Source organism: Colletes gigas, unplaced genomic scaffold (genome assembly GCF_013123115.1).
Source record: "Colletes gigas isolate AHSC1104 unplaced genomic scaffold, ASM1312311v1 Colletes_gigas_Sc00001, whole genome shotgun sequence".
In the NCBI taxonomy this organism is placed as follows: domain Eukaryota; kingdom Metazoa; phylum Arthropoda; class Insecta; order Hymenoptera; family Colletidae; genus Colletes; species Colletes gigas.
This window is the reverse complement of record NW_025106630.1, coordinates 9,417,051-9,440,351: the sequence shown is the minus strand read 5'-3', so window position 1 is coordinate 9,440,351 and position 23,301 is coordinate 9,417,051. Positions and strand designations below refer to the sequence as shown.

At 42.6% G+C, this 23,301-nt stretch overlaps 2 protein-coding genes across 2 annotated transcripts in view; both read left to right on the top strand.

Annotated features, from left to right (window-relative positions):
- The first annotated feature begins 291 nt into the window (after positions 1–291).
- LOC122395568 (V-type proton ATPase subunit G) lies at positions 292–1,917 on the top strand. Its single transcript, XM_043393246.1, has 4 exons — positions 292–440; positions 825–925; positions 987–1,085; positions 1,162–1,917. The coding sequence occupies exons 1-4, from the start codon at positions 359–361 to the stop codon at positions 1,234–1,236; spliced, it is 357 nt and encodes a 118-aa protein (XP_043249181.1). The 5' UTR covers positions 292–358; the 3' UTR covers positions 1,237–1,917.
- Positions 1,918–3,163: 1,246 nt separating this feature from the next.
- LOC122395511 (E3 ubiquitin-protein ligase MYLIP) overlaps positions 3,164–23,301 on the top strand; it is a 112,748-nt gene continuing 92,610 nt past the window's right edge. The window contains exon 1 of the mRNA XM_043393131.1: positions 3,164–3,646. Coding sequence (XP_043249066.1) covers positions 3,560–3,646 — 87 coding nt within the window. The 5' untranslated portion in view covers positions 3,164–3,559. The remainder of the gene's footprint in view (positions 3,647–23,301) is intronic.

Sequence of the window (23,301 nt, the reverse complement as noted above, 5' to 3'; positions counted from 1 at the left end):
AAAAATATTTTCCTTGCTCCTAAATTTCATTAATTCAGAAATCGATATATCAAAATCGAGCGCGCAATAATTTGAACGAGACGTGTAATAAAATTGAATAAAGCGATATAACGTGAATAGTTTATATGTTTTTGGTATTAATTAATCCGTGATTTACTGTTTTTACTTTTTTTATTGTTGCTAGTCGAGTGTGTTGGCATATTTTTAATTGTTTGAACCAGTGCCCACGTGAGAACACAAGGTAAAGCGTGTAAAGCGCCACCGTTTAAGGCGGGGCAAACAACGGAAACTCTAAAGTCATATGATCGATTTGTGATTCTTCCCTTCAGAATTACAGTTCTCTTCGTTCGTTGCAAAGATGGCCAGCCAGACGCAAGGTATTCAACAGCTTCTGGCTGCCGAAAAAAGAGCCGCGGAGAAAGTTTCGGATGCTCGAAAGCGTGAGTTTCCATTCAGCCATTATAATTAATATTTTAACGCGTATAAATGTCGTGTACAACACGTTGTGGTGAACTCTTCTGTGACCCTGAGTTTAAATGGGTGTAACCTTTCAAATGCAATGAAAAGTGATATTTGAATTTGTGTGTAGTAAGATTATGCTTTTCGTTTAAAGTATTATCGTATCTGTTGTCCGGTTAATCGTTTTAAATGAACCTGTAGAAACACGAACATGACATAGTGTTCGACCGACCATTCACGTGATAAAATAGAATTAATCTTTATTAATATAACGTATAATATAACCGACAGAAACACTTAATCATTGGTAGTATTATCAAAATTGTTGAAATAAAGTCGCAACTGTAAAGCACTTTTCTTCTTAGGTAAGGCACGCCGATTAAAACAGGCAAAGGAGGAAGCTCAAGATGAAATTGAAAAGTATAGGCAAGAACGTGAAAGGCAATTTCGTGAATTTGAAGCCAAGGTAAATGGTGTTTATGCATAGAAGTTATTTTCTAAATTTAATATTTTTTTTTGTCATTTAGCACATGGGCTCAAAGGAAGACGTTGCTGCACGTATAGAGGCTGACACAAAAGTTAAAATAGAAGAAATGAATCAGGCTGTGTCTCTGGAGAAAAACACTGTAAGTTGACAGTATACATACAAAAAACAGTTTTCAGTTCCTAATGTTTTTCATATTCTTGATTTATGTCATATAGGTCATGCTTGAAATTTTGGAGTTGGTGTACAACATTAAACCAGAGTTGCACAAGAATTACCGCGTTGAAGTTTAAGTTGCAAGGAATGCATCAACTAATTATAAATATTACATCTCACGCTATAAATGTACATTAAGTACTTTCCTTTACCATATCTTAAAACGTATCTATTATTGTTATGTTGTACTTTTATCAGAGGAAGCATATACCTTTTAATCGTAGATGGTGGTATTTGAATTATTAGAATTTTTTCCGCAGCTGCTATACGACAATAAATGTAATCGTAACTATGCTGAGCTTTTACCACCGTATTGGAAAGTTTAAGGATTATTGTAGTTGCATCACGATAGTAGTATAAATGTATTGAACAAGTTGCCGTCATTGTGATATATCAAGGCCTAGATATATTAGGATGACGTTTATATGTTAAAATTTAGGGTGGTGGCAAAAAAAAAATGATACATCATTAAATGTATGTTGCTAGATGTCATTCCATAATTCTGCTGCATCGAGGACATAAAATGTGATTAAAAAATAGCGTACAACCTCCTGAGAATTACAGACAAGCTCCCGGTCGAACGTAGTTCTCGCGACGATGTACAAATATATCGTTTCGTTTTATTTGAAATCTTTAAGCTTTATTAAGTTATACGAAATAATAGTTACACCTCATGTGTATGCCCTGTCTCTTCGAGCTGGTTAATCTGTACAGTATTAACGTTCAAAAATAAAAATAACCAAAGTGTACGTATACGTTAATAGATACCTTTACTATGTTGAAATATTTCAGTATAATAGCATTTTGAAAGCAAACGTCAACTACGTTACCATTAAGTATAGTTTATATAGTTGCATAATCTGCATCAGTATTACGTAAACAATTTCGTGACTATAAAATTCGCGGTAATATTTTAAGTCTTTCAAGTGTTTTAATCGAATTCTTGTATGATATGTTATATTATTAACCTCGTTAGACATAAATGCAATAAAAGGAATAATGTATTTTCACCTTGTTTGCGAGGATTGAAATATTTTGCGAAAATATCACAAATTTTAAGATCTCCCGATGTTACCAGTTTACAAGTTCAAGTTGGTTCTCTTTCTTAAGCGCAAACGCACTTCCGGTTAAACTCAACTGCAATCTCATTGGCTGTTCCCATTTATGTCTATTGCAATTGGTCAGTGGCAGTGATGCCAGATGAACAGTACTTTTCGTGCATACGCCATTAAAGACAGCAACGTGTTATAAAGGCGTTAAAGTATAGTGTATCAGTAATAATATAATAAGCAAGGTAAAATTATGCGGTATAAATATCGAGTATCACGCAATAAATGTAAACGTTATTACGTTTATTATGTAAAGATGCAATTCTTGAACAATTAATTTTTTTGGCGCCAAGTTTGCACTTTATCACGAAGCTCGAAATCAAATAAAACATTTATTTTACATCGTGATGCAACTGATGGGACTTAATGTTTTAGACTGTTGTTTGCAAGCATTCACGCAATTGATTTTGTTTTCTTTTTGATTTTAGGAAAAACTATTTATGAAAAAATGACAGTATCAGCGATCTCATCGATTTCAATGGCCTTGAAGATGGTTGGAGAGGGAAGGTTACAGGCAAGTATTCAGTCAATCATTCAGACTTAGAATTATTTTCAAACTTAATGGAAGTTATGCTTGCTCTCTTTCGCCATAAAATGTTTAAATAATTCTGTAAAACAGTGAAACAAAAGGGTTATAAAATACCTGTTTCCGGTACTTCACTGCCATTTTCTAGGCGCAAGCGCGAATAAATGTGATACATCTGGCATCGCTGGTCAGAGCTCAGATGGAACAGAAATCTTTTAAACATGGAGGGGGAATCAGCTGTGTAAACCTAACCTTTCCTCAACCGACGGATCGTGTTCGCTGACAGCGGTTGGTTGGGTGCGCGTGGTGTGCGTATGTGTGATGTGCGTTCACACAACACTAGCGCCACTCTATAGAGACCGAAAGGTGATTCGATTTCGCGAACTAATCCTGGTAGCGCGGAGCGGTCAGTACGTGTGCCATTCTGCACCGAGAAATGGCAGACGACGAGACGCGTTCGGGTAGTAGGCGAGTGAGCACGTTGCCGACGTACGAAGTCGTGTGTGAGGACGCAGTGACAGCTGTGCACGAGTACGCGTTTTAAATTTGTTATGATTAAGAACGTACCGGGTAAGACCGGTCGCCGACCAGCTGCGAGTCCGGAGAAAAAAAGATCATTGTAGATAACGCGTGTCGATAGTTCTGTGTGAACGGTGCATTTTTGGTTTTTCGGTTCTCTTGCCTGTTCGGGGGCGTGTTGCAAATTCTTGACGGGCAAAAAGGGTGTGTGTTTACCGAACCTCTTTGGATACAACCTGCCACAAGATGTGGTGTCTTATTAGCCAAGCGAACTCAGTCATCCTGGAGGTGCAAGTCGACCCTAAAGCTATTGGCCAGGAGTGTCTCGAAAAGGTGAGTTTGTTTGTTATTACTCCTTTGTTGATTGTTTTTTAAGATAAAATGTTTATTTTTACTTTGCTCAATTTTTAGCCACGGTGTTAGCGTCGAAGAAATTTCTCTACGATGCTACTAGATTCGCATACAAGATTCGAACATGTTCGCGGTACTTTCACGCTTAAATTCTAACGTAACGGTTAATCACAATCTACGACTGACGTTGCTTTTCATCCAGATGAAATCTTTGTTACTTTCATTTTATATAGTATTCCTTTCGAAGCGATTGCCGTTATTCGTGACGGATGCGTAGCAACAAGACTCTGGTACGATACCACTTTGTCCTAGAGTCGCGGTGTCGTTTCCCGTGTAAACAATAACAGAGCGATCGTTTATCGTTCGTGTCGTCGATAATGTCGCTTTGCAAATAGATACCAAAGCACGACGAAAAATTGTAATACGCGTGTGTATCGTTATCGACAACCTCCAAACAAAAATGTTCGGTGTGCTAACGTATTGTTCGGATCGTGATAGGTCGCGGAAACGTAAGCATATTCTCGCGTAACAAAGACGGTGTGCACGGTGCCTTACGGCTAGATCGTAACTCACGTGCGCAACAGATGCTCCGAAAACATTCGACTACTTGCGGGTACAATTTGAAATTTGATATCTTAAGTCAACAGACGAAGCTTTTGTTTCCGTTTTCGCGTAAATTTATCTTGCTCCCTATCTTGGATCGGTAGTATTTAAACGCTTCAATTTGAATCGTAACAATGATCGCAATTATTAACCGATAAGATTCCTTTGTTTATTTTGCTATATGGTTACTCGTGCCAATAGTTTCTCGCTTGTTTTTACTGTTGGACGTTCTCGACCAAACTTACGCCTAGCCTAACACGGTGGTGTAGGAGAGATTAAATTTGGTATACTTCCCTTCTCATCTCTTCTCATCGTGTCACAATCCAGTTGTACAAAATAACCGATATTGATGCGTTTACCTGGTCATCGTATCGTCGGTATTGTAGATTGTTCCCGAGCTTAGTTCACGATCTTTTCGTCGTTCGTTGACCATGTCCCATTGACGACCGGCGATCGTCTGTGATCCGACGTTCCGTGTCGAAGTTGATCGAAGTGAAGAATGAACGATGAGGTAGCGGCGATATCGAGGCGATCGTATATTTAATTTATCCCCGACCTGAGGTGACCTCACGGCAACCTCGGTGGTCGTTCTACCAGTAACGACCTCTCTGTTCTTCTTCGGGGTTTAACTCTATTTATAGATGTAAGATGTATCGGTTGCGTGTAACGTAGCAGTCGCACGTATGCACGAGATACGCTACGACGAACTAACCTTATTCCCCTTCGTGACTGCCTGCCTGCTGGGCATCCCGCGTACAAAGACCCTAGCTCGTTGTTTTCATTAAAAATAGCCCCTGGTCGCTTACATAAACAATAACTTCGAACCGGTGTACAATTTGGACGTAAGTTGTCTGTATTGCGTCGCGGAGTTATCGCGGGTCATTTCGCGCAGACACTGACGTCGAATTCGGATTTTGCTTAAATTTGAATACGTTGTAATATTCAGTGATATTTCAACGTGCCTCCAAGGATTTCTTCGAATTTCGAAAAATGTAGATTTTATTGCGACGAAGAATCAGTGTAAATTTGATTCACGTATTCGAATAACGTACATAACCTGAAAAACATTTCTACAACGTTCATCGAACATTACATCTAAAGATGGCTGAATCCCGGTTTAATGATATTCGGTCTGTCAAGATTTACGACGACTGTCTCCCTAAATAACGAGCAATGTTGTAACGTCGAATAAATCCGTTCCCGCGAATTTCCAAATCGCTGAAAATAAAGCAAGGCAACGAAACGAATATTAGCGTTCTTGAATGGTCTTGTAAGGACGATAAGACCGCGATGTATCGTCGCGTGGAAGTTTCAAGGAAGCGGAAACGAAGTTTTTCGTCGTGGTCGGTATCCTCGCGGACTCGCTGAAGCATATTCATGACCCATTTTACATTAATGGCGCAAGCAGACGAGAAAAATGTACCGCGATGCAATGTACATTTCATAATTTCTTTCGCGGACCGTGCCCGTTTACCAGTTACTCAGCGTCGCGGCAGCGTAGTTGTTTACAAAATGAAATTGTTCGACGGTGACGCAAAGCCCTCGAGTCGCGTAAAAATGGCAAATTGATCGTGACGCAAGGATCGTTCGGAATTTAACGAAACGAAATAATCGCATCAAAATGTGTCTGTGAAACAGCGGTGCGGTGCACCTTTGAAGCGTACGAAGCAAACCAAGCAAGTCGATGTCCCATGCAAACGAGACCGTAGATGCAGCCAGCTAGTCTTCCAGTGGCGTGTTTACCTTTAATATCAATCCGAGCAGAGCACTCGACGATGATTACGGTGCAAGTAAGTGGGTCAAAGCCTAACTGGGTCGCAATTTCACTGAGCACCGTATTATTAGATGCCTTGGTGCTCGGTGTGCGCCCACCGCGACAAAAGTGCCCGACAGAGTTTTTAGTTTTAGATTCGCGCGCCTACAAACATAACCTCTAAACGCTCTAACGCCATTCGTGCCGTGTGTCTACTCTTTCGGCGTTATCGTTCTTCGCGTTCCGTTCTTCTGTTTCTATTCTGTTAATACTAGAGATTCAAACATTATCGCGGAGTACCGGTTCGTTGGTTGCATCATTCAACTGGCGTAATCTCTCTTCCAGTCACTGCATCTCTAACTTCCCGTTTGAAGTCTGCTCGCGGTAGATTATTGCGTATCTCTAAGCAAATCTTTGTAATTGATGAAGGAATTGGGCGAGGTCAGGTAATTCCACTTATGTGGATGTGTTTAGGAACAATGTTCATTTATTATATTGGTTTGAGAATAAGAAAATTTATTTAATAGTCGTTGGAGGAGTGTATGGTGACTGTGAGACAGAAAGGTTGACCATAGCCCTCTGCCGGCGAGTGCAGGAAGGTGCATCGGCGGTGGTTATTGCAAGCTTCTTGCGAGTTAGTAATTTACGATTTCGTGTCAATTTTTTAAACCTATTTTGTGTATTTGTGTTTGATTTGTGTGCGTGATCGAGCTGTCTTTTGGAGAATCGAGTTGCTCGTCGAAGGCTTCAGTTCCCAATTAGGTGAGTTATCATTTCTATCGTCGGATTAATCTTGCTCCACGTTATCAGAATACGCCGTGCCGTTCGAGTAGGTTAGATTTCGTATAGACGGAAACGAGGGTGCAAGATGGCGGATCGAAGTGTTTTACATACGATTGCTGGCTCAACGTAGCCTCAAAGTGGAACTTATTTCCGTTTGTTCCACTTTTAGGTCGAGACGAGGCTGATTTCTACGCTTAGGCTGTTCAACCCACTCTAGACTTGATAGTATCTGGACTAATCTTTACAGTGGGCGCGCGTAAATTTTACGACCAAGCCTATTCTGTCCTTTTTCGAAGAGTCGGTACGTTTATATTCTGCTTCTATTTCTGGAACAGACTTTCCTTCGCAGGACAAACCTGATTAGTCGGTTGAATAATTTCATCGACAGTCGTTACTGCGACAAACAGTTGGTTCGAGCAGACATTCTAACGCTCGAACGAATATTGCGAAACTAATTCTTTTTATTGAAAATTCAGGCAGAAATTTGGCTACTATTTCATAAGAAATATAAACCCTATTGCTTGGATAGAATTATGAACGACCAGGTCAGCTAATTTACTTGTTATTTAAATTACCTAACGATGGGAGTACACGTTGAAGAGTATGGGAGTATTTTGGTTAATCTTTGGATTTGCGGGACTCGGTTTTTCGGTTGGTAGTGAAAAATGTTCTCCGTTTCAGTCCTCCGACGAGACAGCACCGTGGAAATTAGGTCGAAACTGGCAGGAGTTCGATTCCAGAATTCAATTTACATCGTCTTTGTGCCCCGAAGTCGATCCGATCAACGCGCAGCAGACGTTTTCAAGATCTAATTTGCGTTTACTGGCGCCTCTTCCTACGTCGCTCTTCCTCCTCGATGTGAAACGCGCGCGACAAAGGTGATAAATGCGTCCAACTGCCTTCAACGTTCGAAAACTTCTCGCCTACACGCTTTTTTCCGTTTTGTGTACGCGAGTCGATATCGAGCATTTTTTAAAAATAACGCTCGAGGCTGCTCTTTTAAAAAAAAACTACCGTAAACAAAACTGTTCCATAAATTTTTTTTTCCAAAAACATTGTCGAAGTCGCGTACCAGAGCGAGTACGATCGTTGTCTCGTCCGCTAGCGTATATTCAAAATTGTACAAGGCTCGGGAACTCCGTGTTTACTCTTTCGATCGAACTTTTGGGTAATTGAAGCTGTTGCGAGAAAGTTTGGAGGCGATAGACCCGTAGTTCGACCGGGAGTGTTTGAAATTCGATGTGTCTCGAGCACACCGTTCGTTTCTTTTCGAAGCCGCCCCGCATTAAATAATTAAACAAACATTTTCGCCTGGTCTAGTCGCGACAGCGTGTAAGTTTCTGTTACGTCAACGGTAGATAATTAAATTTTAATACAAGCAGGCCTGGCGCTGCGATATTCGATTTCGTTCGTCAAGGAAATCCCGTTTATTTCACGGCGAGACGAGCGCGCCGGAAATCGCGTTTGGTCGGTGTAACGGGCGCCCGGAAGCCCCGGATCGTTCGGATGCTGCAGCAGGGGATACACACCGAGCCCGAAAGTTGAAACAGTTCACGTCAGATTCATAATGCGCCGTCGTGTCCAAGTTAAGTCTCTGGTTTAGCCGTGTCTTGCCTAATTTGCGTTAGGACGACACTGAAACCGGCCAACCGGTTTCGAAACTCTGCGCAAAACTCCGTCGAATTACTCGTGTCCCCCGCGCGCGGAGAATCGAACGAACGAACAACGAATATTTTACCTCCGAGTCCCGGTAGATCGAAACGGGATAAACGCTTTTCGAAAAGTTTATCTTTCAAATTTATACGGTGCTCGTGATAACGGACGGGAACGATAAATAAATTCGACGTTACGTTTGAATTTCAATCGCGTTTTTCCTTATCGCGATTAATTCGTGCGAGCAATAACGATCCTGGCGATAAACAGTCTCCATCGAACCGAACTTATCGTTGGTCGAAAGTGTTTCCCGTTTCTAGTTTCCCCGGGTCGCGTTGTAATATCACGGAATAAAAACGTTCGTTGTCCGGGGTAATCGTCCAAAATGCAAATGCCCGCATTAATAATTTCCTCCAAGCGTGTATGCACGGACACGCGCGCGGTTTTCGGGGATCGTCGTCGCAGAAATTAAATCCAGAAAATTTTAATTACGCCACGCCGGGCTTACCTTTTCGTAAATACGGTTACTCGCACGCTCACGCTCAAATGGCGATTCCCTGTAAATGAAAAATAAATTTCAAACTGGTACAAATTGGTTCTCGCCCGATCAGCGAAGCTCGCGCTTGGAAAACTACCACGCATTATCGATTTGCATACTGTTAACGTTAAAAAAAAACAAATTATTCGATAAAAATTCATAGTAAACGCAAAGTTCCCTTTCGTTCATCATCGAAAATATGATTTCCACGTCGAGAGAACGTCGATGTTGCTGATCGCGCTCCTTGATTACGTCCTCGACGTGCCCACGTAACTGGAAAGAAAAGAAACCGTTGCACGCTATGAAGCGCGGCTAATTGAAACACGCTGCTGTTTTCGTATTAAAGAAAACTCGGTTTCACGCGTTTTTAAACAGAATGAAAGCCCTTAAGTAAAAGTAAAGAAAGGATCCGTATTCTCGTAGAGAAATTAGAATCGAAGGTGGATTCTAAACTCTTTGGTGCTCGATCGGGCCTCTTTTTCCATAGTCTACGACGCGAACGAAGGAAGCTCGCCTTTGGGGTTTAATTAGGCGCGTGGGAGCGATATCCGATCTTTTTTCCACGAATATTCATTTAACTCGAATCGTTTCCGAATTTCCGCGCATAGCCGCAGGCGTATCCACGTTGAAAAGACGCCGATCCAACATGGTAGTCGCTGGAATCTCATTACGCCACTTAATTGCGTTCCGCAGGAACCCTTTCTCCATTTGCTGAATGCCCTTTCAGACCTTTTCCTCCCTTGGAATTGTCTCCGGGCCGTTTCTTTCCTTTGACCGAGACATTCGATTCTCAAGTTCTTCCCGACACTCGCGACAGGAATTCTTCTCGCGCCAAAAGCCAAAATTAATTAAGTGTCTCTTAAAGGAGAGAACAAGACGTAAAATACGCGGTGTATTGGGTTTTCAAATGAATAAAAATTACATCTACAGAGATCTTCGGTGGGTGTCGATTTACTCGTAAAATATTTGATTTAACGCGAACACGAATGAAACCTTTTTTGTAGAGAATTCTATACCGTTCAACTCTTGTTGGAGTTATTTTTTAATAAAATGAATGGTTCGCGGGATATTTTCGAAAAACCACGACCTTGTACCGTAATGGATTAGTCACGCCTCTACGAACTCAAATTTTACATCATCGTTTCCTATTGGTCGAAGGTGGGGATTCTGATCAAAAGACACCTTTTAATAAAAGCGTTAATCATACATTTTATGTACGTGCACTCGATAAACAGCTCTGTGAGATTTCGAAACTTTCCTATTCGTTCTTTTTATTCGCCTCTGGTCGACTGTGGGATGTAAAAGCCCCGGGTTGACGCGAAGCACGGAACTTCTTAAGTCAACTTCTTAAGCGCGACTCGTTTGCGCGTTTCTGCTTCCCGACCATTATTATCAAATATGCCGGTAGACGGGGACAAAGCACAGTTTTCTCACTGTTGTTCCATCGTAATCCGTGCACGTCGCGAGTTCATATAGTCGCGATGAGTACTCGTCGGATGTGTCGCGTCGTCAGGTGTATCTAATTAATAGGATTAATTAAGAAGTTCGCGCCACGTTTCGCCCGAGTACCTTCCCAGCTTTCGCCATTTTTCTTTTTCCCCCGCCTCGCTGTTCATCCGGCCCTCGCGAAAAAAAATGGTATCTCGCGTTTTGTAACTTCGATGCAATTATAATCGCGAGAAAATGTAATTCCGGTTATGGTGATCCGCGCTCCTTCGCGTTTGGATTATTTTGCAACACCGCGCCGTGGCTCTTTGAATGCAAAGAACCGCGCGCATTTACATTCGACGTCGTCGTTGTTGAATCACCTGGCGCTGGACGCGGTTGCACGGGAGTTTCCTTCGCATAACACGAATAATACATAGTAACGCCTTTGAAACGACCCGATATATGCTCGACCAAAGCGAACGCGATCTTTTAAATACCAGGGAAAAAATTCATTATGCTCGAAGTCTACCAATTACTTGGTCGTTTGAACATCGATAGAGTTAGATCAATGTTTAAAAGTCTCGAACCTACAAGCCGTCGAATTGCCAAGAGAAAGCCGGTTCTACGAAAAGGGAATCGTTTCCTACGAAAGCGAGACGTTTCGAACGTGCTAAACTACCCCGAACAATGGTCGTTAAATGAATGAAAAGTTCTTTGGACCAACGAGTCCCAAGTTTCAAGATTGCAATGCTTTCGGATTGCGTCGTGTCTGTTCTGAAAAATCAAAGCGTATTTAAAAAGGGGGGAAAAATAAGGTTTTCTCCCTGGCGGATCGAAAAGGTAAAAATAAGTCCCAGGCAGGGGGGTGAGGGGGGGGGGAAGTATTAAACAAACGACCTTCTTGAAGTTGCGTCTCTGGTGGGTGAGTTAGGAAAGTAAACGACGCCGAGAGAAAGAAAAATAGTCGAAGAAACGTCGAAGACCGCAAGGGGAGCTGGCAAAGGGGTAGAAAGCTCGTCCATCACTGGCCCTGGCGCGCCCCTAAATGTTTCCTTTGTGGGTTTTAAAAGTTTTAGTAGCGGTCGTATCCGTGTTCCAGGAGTATCTCATCGATTGTTTTATAGCTGCACGGACCTATGGGATTTGTTCCTTCTATAATCCAGAGCCTCGTCGTTACTCTTTCTGTATTCGTTCGTTCCCCGGGGCCACGTGAACGGACAACAAAAAAACATACACTCGCGAATGGGGTTCGAAACTGTTCCGTTTGTTTTCTCTTTTCGCGTACGCGTGCGTAGGTCCGCCATGTTGGCGCGTTTGTGCCGGATACGCAGAATAATTTCGTATTAGTCACGGTTTCAACGCGATTTTCAATAACGTTCGTTAAAAGCAAGTTGGAACGCTCTGTACACGTGCATCATTAGATATTTAAAGAGTTTCTTTTGTCACTTAAATCTGTCGACCGTTTGACCCCCTAGGAAAAAATACGAAAAGGATTCGATCTCCGCTAAGGAATCATAAATATCTTTTTATTTCCACGCGATAAATGCGCAATCTTGAACGATTACGCAATCGCGTTATTAACGAGTCGTGGCTCGAAATTACAAAAAAAAAACGGACGCGTCTCAATACAAATTGGACGAAAATTTTCAACCTCGAGAAACGCGAGTTATAAATCCATTTAGAAACGTTCAAGAAACACGTTAATTTAATTTATTCAGGGAGCTGAGTAGTTTAACTAAAGAATAAAAATTCTTCGAAGCAGAAATTGCTCCCGGGAAAAGACCGATAGCCATTGTTTTAACGCGTTTTAATGGCGCCCGGGTTCTCGACGTAGCGTCGCGACGCCCGTAACGAATTTATTCGCATTGGCAATCCTCTTTGCTTACTGACGCGGGCATTAGAGGCACATGTCAGAAAGATGGAAGGAACGGAGATAGAAAAGAAGGCTCAAAGGCCGAGAGGGTCGCTGAGAGAAGTACTCGAGATAAATCCGCAGACAGCGGTGGAAATACTTACGGTTCGCGTGTAACGGAATCCATTTAGAAGATCGCTTCTTCCTCTCGAGCACGATGACACGCTTGTAAAACACGCCTTTGGCCATTAGGGCAAGGCAATCGTAATTTTAACCGATCTTTAATCAGCGTCTCGGCTACTATTCACAAAGGAAATGAAACAGTTACTCGATTCTGCGATTCGACGTTCCAAAATTACTCCCGACTGAGAAAATAAAGTACAACTTTAAAATCGAATTAACATAATCTTAATTTAAAACAAAAATTGAGTGGAATAACGCTCTTAGATTCGTGTTGTATTATTTTCTTCTGAAAGAATGTTTACTTTCTACAGGTTCGAACGTTGCAATTACAATTACTCGCGATTAAGAACTGTGCCAAGTACTTTTCACCGAATTGTTCCGCGGACCCGTCGCCGTTAACGAATCTGCTTTTAAACCGTGAGTTTGAAAAGGTTAAGGATCACTGTATGAAATAGGCTGCAACGAATGGAACGTTAAATCCAGTCTATCGAGAAACGAATCGTAGAAATCCGAAAAAAGCGACACACTTTTTCGCAAGACTTATTTATATTCCCTGCTGGTTGAATATGCTCGAACACGATTTAAACTCGGTCATTCCGTGGTCGAAACCGCGGCGTAACATTATCATAGATTTTCGAGCGAAAATACCATATGCGAGATTGTCACGAACGGTTAAGGGAAAACCACACTAGCATCGGTAAACAGAAATTATTTTCTTGCACGATATGTTTCGCGATTAATATTAATTCCAAAGTGACCAAAGGGAAGCTTGTATTATTCACTTTCGTCTGTACCTTTACGGTTCGCGTTTAGATAGAATATCAACTTATCCTCCATGGGAAACTCGACACGTAGAAACTTCGGTCGGTGACAATGTACCGTATACTCGGATGAATAAAGTTATCGAGGTCAGACGCAGAAGAAGTTCCGTCGTTCCTTTATTCCGGTATCCTTCTATCGTCCACTGGGTTCTTTGACGAGACTCGAAACGTTTTTTGTCTGGCAAGGGTTAAGTAGCAGACCCGCGAGCTTTCCTTTCTCACGCAGCGAACGGAAAAGAAGAGAGGGCAACAAAGCCTCTTTGCAGCCACTCCGTCGCGTTCAACGGCCGTTGAATAAGGCAATATCCCGAGGCTTTATCGTGCCCGTTTTACACGAACAAGGGCCTGTTATTACATCGGGAAATTGCTGGACCCGCGTTTTCCCCCCTTACCTTGCCTCCGTCCATCTTTCCTTCTCATCTCCAGCTTGGCAGAGTTCATTTTCGGATCCCCTCCGCGACTCTTCTTTCCTGTTTCGTCATCAGTCGCTAATTACCAAAGATTAATCGTCGCTGGTACATCGTTAGGGCCCGCTAACTCTACTTGAAATCCACTCAGTCGATCCACGAAGTCTGAAAACACTTCGAGGGGTCTTTTGAGCGAACAAACAATCGTCGAAATTAATTTTTTTAATCAATGACGAGTATCACGACAAATATTCCAACGTGTCCTGTCCATGATTCTCGGCATGAAATATTACGAGCATTCGAAACCACCGAGAATCCATGGGTACATCGAACCGGTGGAACGTCTGTCGGGGAGATTCGAGGCATACGTTCGTAGGATGTCGCGGAGCGATTGGATTTCTCATATCGACGCGACGAAACATGAATCGAATGCTTTTGGAATATCGCTAGAATGCTTCGAGTATCGGTCGAATCGTGGTTGCAACGATGGGAGTACAATACTACCGCGACTACCGACTGAATTCTTTCCCCGCTACTTGGACGAGCAGTCATCCCCACTCTTGTATCTCCTCAAACTGCAGATAATTGAACTTAGCTTTTATATCTTTCAATAGAAAGCTATTTTAATTATGCAAAACAATTTACCGTGAACTTGTGTTGAACCACGCAGTGGTCGTGTTATCTCTATCGTATTTCAATTATATCGTAATTAAATTACAGCATAGTTGAATTACATCATTCAAGCCGTTCAGCCGGCTCGATTACCGATTATTCGAACGGTCAGTGGAATCTGATCGAAACGCGGAGCAATTAAAATATAATGAGGCGCGGCTCGCAAATGAATTTTTTAGAATCGCGAATAAAATTTGTCCGACTTTGTCGCGTAGCAGAAAATCGCGACAGAAATTCTCAGCGACCCACTTATTAACATCCGGGAATAATCAAAACGCAGAAAATCGACGAAGCGCGGCAAGTTTTCCTTTTCCTTGGCGCGCTCTGGCCGCACACGACGGGTAAATTAAATTCTCGGTCAAAAGTTTGAACGGAGTTTCCGAAGAAAGATGAAAGATTACCGACTAAGAGCGAGAAACCCGCGGATTTAACGGCGAACGTTTAGCGGTTGGTTTTCCAAGGGTCCAGGGAGAGAAAGAGATCACCGTTCCCAGTTATTAGGGAATTTCTAACGCCGTTGCTCGGTTATCGGGCGGGAAAACCAGAAGAAAAGAGGAAAACAGTAATATCTGGGTTACAGGACGGATGAAACGTTAGCGGTGATTGGATTCTTGACGACCGAAACGGAAATTGGGTGAAATACGTTAAATTGGAAGAGACGTGGCAGACGGAAATGAAAAGATCTTCATCACCTACTACCCGTAGTACTCGTGCTTCCTACGCTCGATCGAACCTACCCGCAAATTAGAAGCCTCTATTCCCTAATTTTTCAATTTCGACTTCTTTCATGCGACCGGGGAAGCTTCACTCTCCAATATTCCCCTTTGAAAACTTTTGCACGCGATTATAAGCTGAAAATAGGAACTATTCGATATTACCGAAGACGCTTGGTCCCCTAAAATTTTAGACTCTTTTCTACGATTGAAAACATATCGAGTAAAACCAGAAGCTCAATATTTTGCTAATGATTCTTCATCGTTAACATCGTACTTTATGTTTTACTCGATATTTGTCAGCACAGGACAATATCCACGACAATAGAGGTCAGCCGCAAGGAAATTTGGCACCCCGTATTAGGGTCATGCTCTCGAGAGGGTTAATCGTTAATTTATTCAAACAATTTTCGAACCGTATTCGCTAAGTACCGGAATTCATAACTAAATTATAAACAGATTCAGGTTGAAAGCTGCATGTTTCGAGGCCTGCTTGAAAACCTAATCTCGTATCGGACATTCCACGGGAAAGTTGCAATTTTTCCGAACGTCGACGCTTACGGGAATCGATTTTTGCAGCAATTGTCGCGGAATCGCGGATTCGCGTACCCCGCGGATTTGTTTCGCCGGCCACGGTTCTCGATTACGATCGATGGAAAACAAAAACATCGAGAACTCGCGATCGTTTCCCGATACGAGCGCTCTCGCCGGGAGATTCGTCACACCTGGAATTAATGTCCGTGGTTTTCGGGGGTTCGACCGACCGCCGGTGTAATTCAAATTTTTCTCTCGGTACAGGATCGTGTTGTTCCATGAACGAAAATTACAGCGGCCGCGAAACGCTCGTAATGTTTCGCGACCCGTGCGAACGACCGCGAAATTAGGCGAAACTCGACAATGCACGAATACGTTTCGAAGTTGGCACGAAATTGGAAATTTAACAGAGCCTTTCTCTTCCCAACGTTCATTTGTTATCTCGTGATTCGAACTCCCATCGATTATTAAACAAATATTTTGTATTACAAAACAACTTCTTCGTATAGAGTTTTATAATTATTCGAGATTTGTCTGGGGATCGTGGTCATAAGAAAAAACGAGTTTAATAGATATAACAATAATAGAAGAAACAGTTTTACAATTGTTGACAAATTGGTGATCATATATCCGGACATAGTTCCTATCAAAGACCTCGTTGCATATCTAGGTAAATCCTCCGTGGGGTTCCCGGGTATATCGTCGACGATCCTCGCGGTCGTGGATCTCGCTCATTTTTCTGCTGATTTAAAAGCTGCATTTAAAACGCTTCATTACGCGGCGGGACTATGCGCGAAAAGGCTGCCTCGGATTATGCATCGCTCATTTGCTCCGGAATACGACAGCGATTTGAAACAGAGCCGCACTAAAACTGGCACAAAACCGTAAAGCTCCCATTCTCCGTGCTGCCTCCTTTCGAAATCGAGCCCTCGTCTTCGTTCCAGCGGTCTCTCCCCTTTCTTCGGGATATCCTCGACAATGCACTGCGTCTGCAATCTCGGCGCATTACGCAGTACGCTGAACCGCATCACGAAACGCTCGCTTCGCCGACAATTTCAGGTACCGGACGGTTTTCCGCGGAATCTTCGGATACACCCACGCGATTCGTGCCCGTTTTTCGCGCCCGCGACTCTTTTGTTCTCGCTCGTCGCGCTTAATAATCGATAAGACGGAACTTTGTGCTGCGAAACGCTGTTTCCCGACTTTGGGAACAACAGTTCCCAAGATTACTTTGCGCTAGTGGATTTCTTGGCGAGCCATCGACTGGGGGATACTCTCGATGGCCGACGGAATGGCTCGTGTTTGGCAATTTTGTTAATTCAAACCGTCGGATAGATCGTTTTCATATTTTAAGTTTGAACAATTTATCAGGGAATTTGTTGTCCGTTGTTTGCGAATAAAAGTGTGCCCAATTCTGAAACGTTTATCGCGCGAACGACGCGTTGTCCCAACATTTCGATCGTTATTTAATTATAATTCTCCTCGATGTTCTCGTCACACGTGACGCGTTCTCCGAATATAAATCACCGACGAGAGTTATCGATAATCCCTGTCCCCCGGGACTGATTGATGGCACTTCCAAATTTTGGAAAGTGTTTACGGTCGAGCAGTTTCGCTAGTCTGCTACACACGCAAGTCTCGACGAACTACGAAGTGGGGAGGTCGTATATATTTTAATCAAAAATTTCAATTACGGATCGAAACATTTCTCAACGAACGCCTGCAGGTATAACTGTTCGATCTACGCGAATAAATCGCTGTACTTTGGTTTTATCGGTCGGTTATTATTCGAATAAAAGTTTCCCCGAGCCTGATTAAGGGTAGCGAAGAAGGATAAATGACCTGACAGTTGGTTTGAAAGATGTGTTTTGGGATCTGGCCAGATCCGGTTCACCACCTATTGTGGCGTAGAAGAATAATTTTTATGTAAAAACGATTTATATAAACGACCGCTGAAAAATTGATGTATAGTCTTTGGGAGATTTTTATTTTGGTCCTCTGGAAACGAAGAAAGTAACTCGAGAAATTTGTATCGTTCCTTGGCAGAGGAAGTTTGGGGATATAAAATAATCATAAAGTTTATTCCTCGATCGAGTAATTTCGCTTTGAACGAAGATAAATGCGAGCCTGAAAGAAACGCGGCATTATCGTAGTATTTGTATTCCCCGTAAAAAGGAATTGATACGCGAATCCCGAAGCAACGAACTCGATAAGACGGAAAATACGATGAAACTGGAGGGAACGAAAGACAGTGACAATTCTCCGTAGACCATTCGTTAGCATCGAAACTTTTTAAGCTTCCGGGGTCCGATAAAACTCAGAACGATTCTTTTTCTCCTCCCGTTCCCATACGTTTGCATTTAGCATCGTTTAAATACCTCGTTACGCAATTTCGAAGCCGTGGATTACTTCTTTTTTTAAGACGATTCGTTGAGGATTACAAAGGCGTTTCAAACGTTCACCAAAATGGCGGACAGAAGACCTTTCAGCGCTTCATTTTATCATTATTAGTAATCGTAGAAGCATTAAATGAAATATGATGTGTCCAGGCAGAGATAAATATACATTTTCCGCGCAGAGGCGAGTTTCGTACACGCTGTTATTAATCTAACCTAGTTCGAGGTCCGAACATAACATAGAATATTAATACATTTGGCGTTTAGTGTCCGTTTGGTACCATACGAAAAACGGACCGAATATACAGGGTTCTGCAACGCTAACTGGGTCGCGACATAGCTTTAAAACATAGCTTTGGAAGCTGGACCAAAATTTCGTGGGGCTATCCACTTCATTGGAATCGTTTCGGAAGTTTACAAGCTCCTTTTTTCTTGTTAATCTTACGAAAAAGTATTAAGAATGGTTGAAAAATGTTTAATTTAACACTGGAAGTCCGGACTCTCGAAAACGGGTCAAACTGACCCAGAATATAGATAAGGTAGCTGTCCGAGTAATGCCCCGGTTATCGGACACTTGGCATAGTTTTTTCTCAGTATCGAGCAAACAGGTTTCGTTTGACGATAATTTATCACCGAATCGAGTGAATATTACAAAATTGTACGACTCGTAATACTGATTTTTAATTTCATTTACTTCCAATTGAAACAATATCTTTTATTCTATTTATTTTAGCTAATTCCAGGCAGAAATAAACGTGAAAAGATTAATGATAAAGGGCTGTTGGTACCAGTGGGCGTTGTCTCGCGGAAAAAAGGGCAAACGAGGTTGAACATTCGTCTTTCCAAAGCGGGGGAGAAGGGGGGTCCATTTGTGACGTGGAAGCTGCGAGGGGCGGACGGCGTGTTGCTATTTACGCGCGTTCATATTTTACCGGGAGCAAGATGAAAAGGTGGACCGTTTCGAAGGAAATTCTTGATGTTACTTATTAAACGGAAATTAGAGTGCGACGCGTTTTCGTCGGGACGCCTCGAGGAGCTAATTCTTCTACCAGGGTCGCGAAGTTTGGATTTTTCATCCTCTTTCCCTTAATGCCTCGTACATTCGCGACCCGGCATTTATACGGTTCAGCGGCATTAATTTGAAACTGAAATACCTTTCGCGGATTTAAGAAACGCTGTGAAACGCTGCGTTGGATATTACCTAGCGTATATTCAACCTGGGAAATATAATACATACGTTTTTCTAACAGTAGTTATTCCAATGTATATTCGGTTAAACTACAATTATAAAATAGAAATATAACGACATTGACTAACGTTTAACTGTACCATTAATGAATTACACACGGTAGATCGAGCGTCGAGTTTCGTTCGCATTTTTAACGAGCAATAGGTGAGAACGAAATTGGAGTACGTGGAACGAAATTTTAATTGAAAAGCCCCTGGTCGAACATGACTTGCAAGTTGCAAATTGCGTCGCCGGTTAGGCGATTCGATAAAGGAGGCGTGTATGGTAGGTGATAAACGCGCTGGTAAACGCTTCATATTGCGCGCGAGATACAAATTACGATGACCTTCGTTTACGTAATTTTTCTCGGTCTCCATTAACCCTTTGACAACGCCTCGTGCTCGAAACTAAAAGCGCCCGCGGCTTTTTGCTTCCGCGTTCCAACGCTTGCGAAACGCCGCGGTTTTCTGTAAAAAGGGTAATTTAATAAGCTCTGTTTGCATGATAAATTTCGAAGCGTGGCACGGCCACCTAAACTAACTTTTCCCTCGCTGCGGTAGCACCCCGAACAGCAACGTCGAATAAGATTTCGTCAACGTAATAAAATAGAAATACAAAGAAATTAAAGTCAACTATCTATATAAATTGCAAGAATATTTTTCCAGTCGAATAAATCGAGAGAAAGATTTTGTCACCGAGTGATTGTCACCGAAGCTAGTGGTAGGTGACGCTAGGAATATAATTATAAAGTACTATAAATGTAGATACCATAACGAACATAGGTTACCAAACTCAGACCCAAATAAACCTAACGCTGTGCCACCGGGCAAGTTTGAAACAATAATTCTGCGCATTTCGGAGCAGCAATTCCAACTATGGCGAATACATTTAGCTTTATCGATGTACGCGGATACGTCTGCTTACAGAGACGCTAATATTACCATATAGTTGCAGTAGTAATTAACGTTGCTTTAAGAATGCGTTCTACGCCCACTGTGTCTGCAAAAACCAACTTCCAAAGACGATTCGAAGCTCTTGGTCAATACGTATCCTTCGTGTCTTTGCGCCTGGTAGAAAGGTCACTCAAACAAGAATAATGTTTCTCTCTTCTTCGGTTCCGTCGAAGAGTCAGGATCTGAGTTTCTCTTGGAAATATACATAATTGATAATTTGAATACATACTCGAAGACCAATATAGAAAAGAAGAGGTTCGCGAGTGGCCAAAAATAGGCTGAAACCACGCGAAATCAAGATATCCTTCGATCAATTAATTCAAACGTATCACAGCGGATGAAACAAGGTTGTAAAAGGACGAAGGCCGCGTGGAAAGGAGGAAAAAGTCGGAGATGGAAATAAAGTGGTCGTTGAAAAAAATGTTCCCGTGCGTCATCCGCGAGATCTTTACGAGAATATGAAAGAATAATACATGGACAGAGCGGGGTACGGTTATTTCTGAAGGCAGTTACGGCGTGGGTGGAAGGAAGAGACAGTTCCGTGGAACGGGACCGCCATTTCGAGGTATCCAGCCCGCTTTCTAATCCACAATGATTGTCCGATATCGAGAGGGGCTTATCGTATCGAGACTAGCGTGTGTCGATATCTACGTTCATCTATAACTCTTGCTTATCTTTGACACTGCGTCTTACGAGGGATCCTGCGGTTACAATAACGTTTTCGATGGCTGTCGCGATAGATCGAATCGCCTTCTAAAATCGAGACGAACGTCTCGATATTTTTCCTACTCGTATTTCGTAGCGCGAACGCGAACGCCGGCGGAGCGGCAAATATCGCGAAACTCGGTTTCGAAATATATTGCGAGAAACCGGAAATGTAAATTCGAGGGAATGCCACGGCTATCTCGAGGATAATCGTTTCATTCGGAAGGCTACGCAAAATATTTTTAAGAATCCGTCAAGATTATATTTGTACGGGCTCGTGGATCAAAAGCTCTTTCATCCGGTGAGATGAAATTTGAAATTCATAATTTCGAAAACTTGATCACTACGTAGGTTATATTTTTCTGTGTATAAAATAGTTCAGGGTGGAAGTGAATGGGCTCTACTCTGCGTTACGGTTCATTTTCGTCGATCGTTCCGGGTGTTGGTCGGTTCAATTGCGAGGACAAGTTACGTAAAGGCTAATAATGTCGGATGCCTCGATCTCGGTTCTTCCAATGAGCTCGAAAGCAAGGAGGCCTCGATAGAAAATGGGGCTCGACGCTATTGTTACGGCATCTCGCGGCACGTCAAAGGCTTCGTCTTTGAAAAGCTTCGCGCGTCGCTTGTAACTCGAGGCTGGAATTGTTGACGAGTTTAACTCGGGGAAAATGTTCCGCTGTCGAAATATTGCCGTCTCGCGAATAGAACCGTTGCTCGGACACGTTCCCGCGTCGAATATTGCCTGGCTTTTTGCGCTCTTCGTGAAATTCGAAAAGAACGTTCGGGAATTCGCAACGAAGTCGAAACTTCTTCGAAAACCTCGATGGTTCTTCCCGAGTCTTCGCGAGATATGTATGTATAAAGCGAACTTGCATGATCGAACTTTGTCTCGGTAGAGAAAAATTCCATGAAAATGCACTTTTTAAGAAAAATCGACAGGGGGTGGGTGCTGAAATTTATCGGCGAAAAAAAAAGTTTCAAATCGTTCTGGAAAAATTATTTTCTGTTGGAGGGGTCAATTACAATAATATTTGGTGAATAGACATACCCCCGAAATCCTACCCAGTTTCGAGAAAAAAATTCTTTACCAAGTCTCTCCCAAGTCCTCGTTTTAAGATCCGTGTTTTTCTCACTCTCGGTTGAAAATGGTTACCTCGTTTGCAACAATCTGATACATAATAATGCGTTTACGAAATGACTCGCAATTAAATCCCACGGTGGAATAAGCAACGCGTTTGGCAAGTTTAGAAACGATCGAGAGGTGCAAAAGAGGAATGAAAATTAATTACGATCCGTAAGAAGTTTGCCTTGGGAGGCTCCAAATACGGAGATAACGCGTAAAAACGACCTTAATGTGTCGTTCCAAAGCACCGACGACGGTTCACCGGATACGGTTTCACGCGGAAGTCTATAATCTTTCGGTATCGTGGTCCTCCACGTAAGTACGCGGAGTGGCCGTAGATACGCAGTCTCCGTCAGGAAACTCTACAGGAAGCCGATGGAGGATCATAAAGCGTATTCAGGACCAGTTTAGCCTGCGGGGAACGACCCTAATGCAGCCCACGCTCCTCCCCGCCTTTCCTCTTTCTCCTTCTATGCATAAGTAACGTCCGATCCTTCGTCGACTGTACAGACTTTCGCGTCTACGCACACACGTTCGAACAAACACGTCCGTAGGTAAATACTGTTCGTTCAAAGACACGCATACGAGTGCTCCATGAAACGCTTACGCCGACGTTTAATGCCGTATAGCCGCACCGACGTTATTATCTGGTCCATGCGGATCCCTGGAAGTAGATACCGTTGCTCTATGCTTCTCTTGCAGGTACGTGTCTATCGTTAAAGCAGAAGAGGTTGCGATACCATTACAGTACACCTTGATTCTCCGCGTCGCGGTTATCTTTCTGAATTCAACAAATTTTTCCTCTGACTCCACGCAACGATCAAGCACCTTCTATATAAAGAAACGCCAGTGCTTATCTCGACAGCGAGAAACAGTTCAGAGCTTCTCATAACAGCTACGAGTCAAAGGTCGCAAAACATGTAACGATAAAGACTACTATGTTGTATATTAATTACGATCGGTGTTCGACGTACGAGCCGGTTACTATGCTTCGATTTATACTTCGGTGCAGGGTGACTGGAAAGTAAATTTTCATTTTTAGTTTCTTCTATATATCGTTTTCGATTCTTTTGTTTCGAATTATGCGAAAGTTTCGACCGCGTTGCCCATCGAAATAGAAAAAAAAAAAAGGCAATCTTCCGCGTTGTCGGGCCGTGAATTATTCCGTCGGTTCGTTGGATCGTGTCGAGCCACGACGAAACAAAGTTCGAAAAACAGGGACCGGGTACGAGGTAACTTTTAAACACGCTTACGCGGCCAGGCTTCCGCGCGGCGGTCAAAGCCCCCCTCGT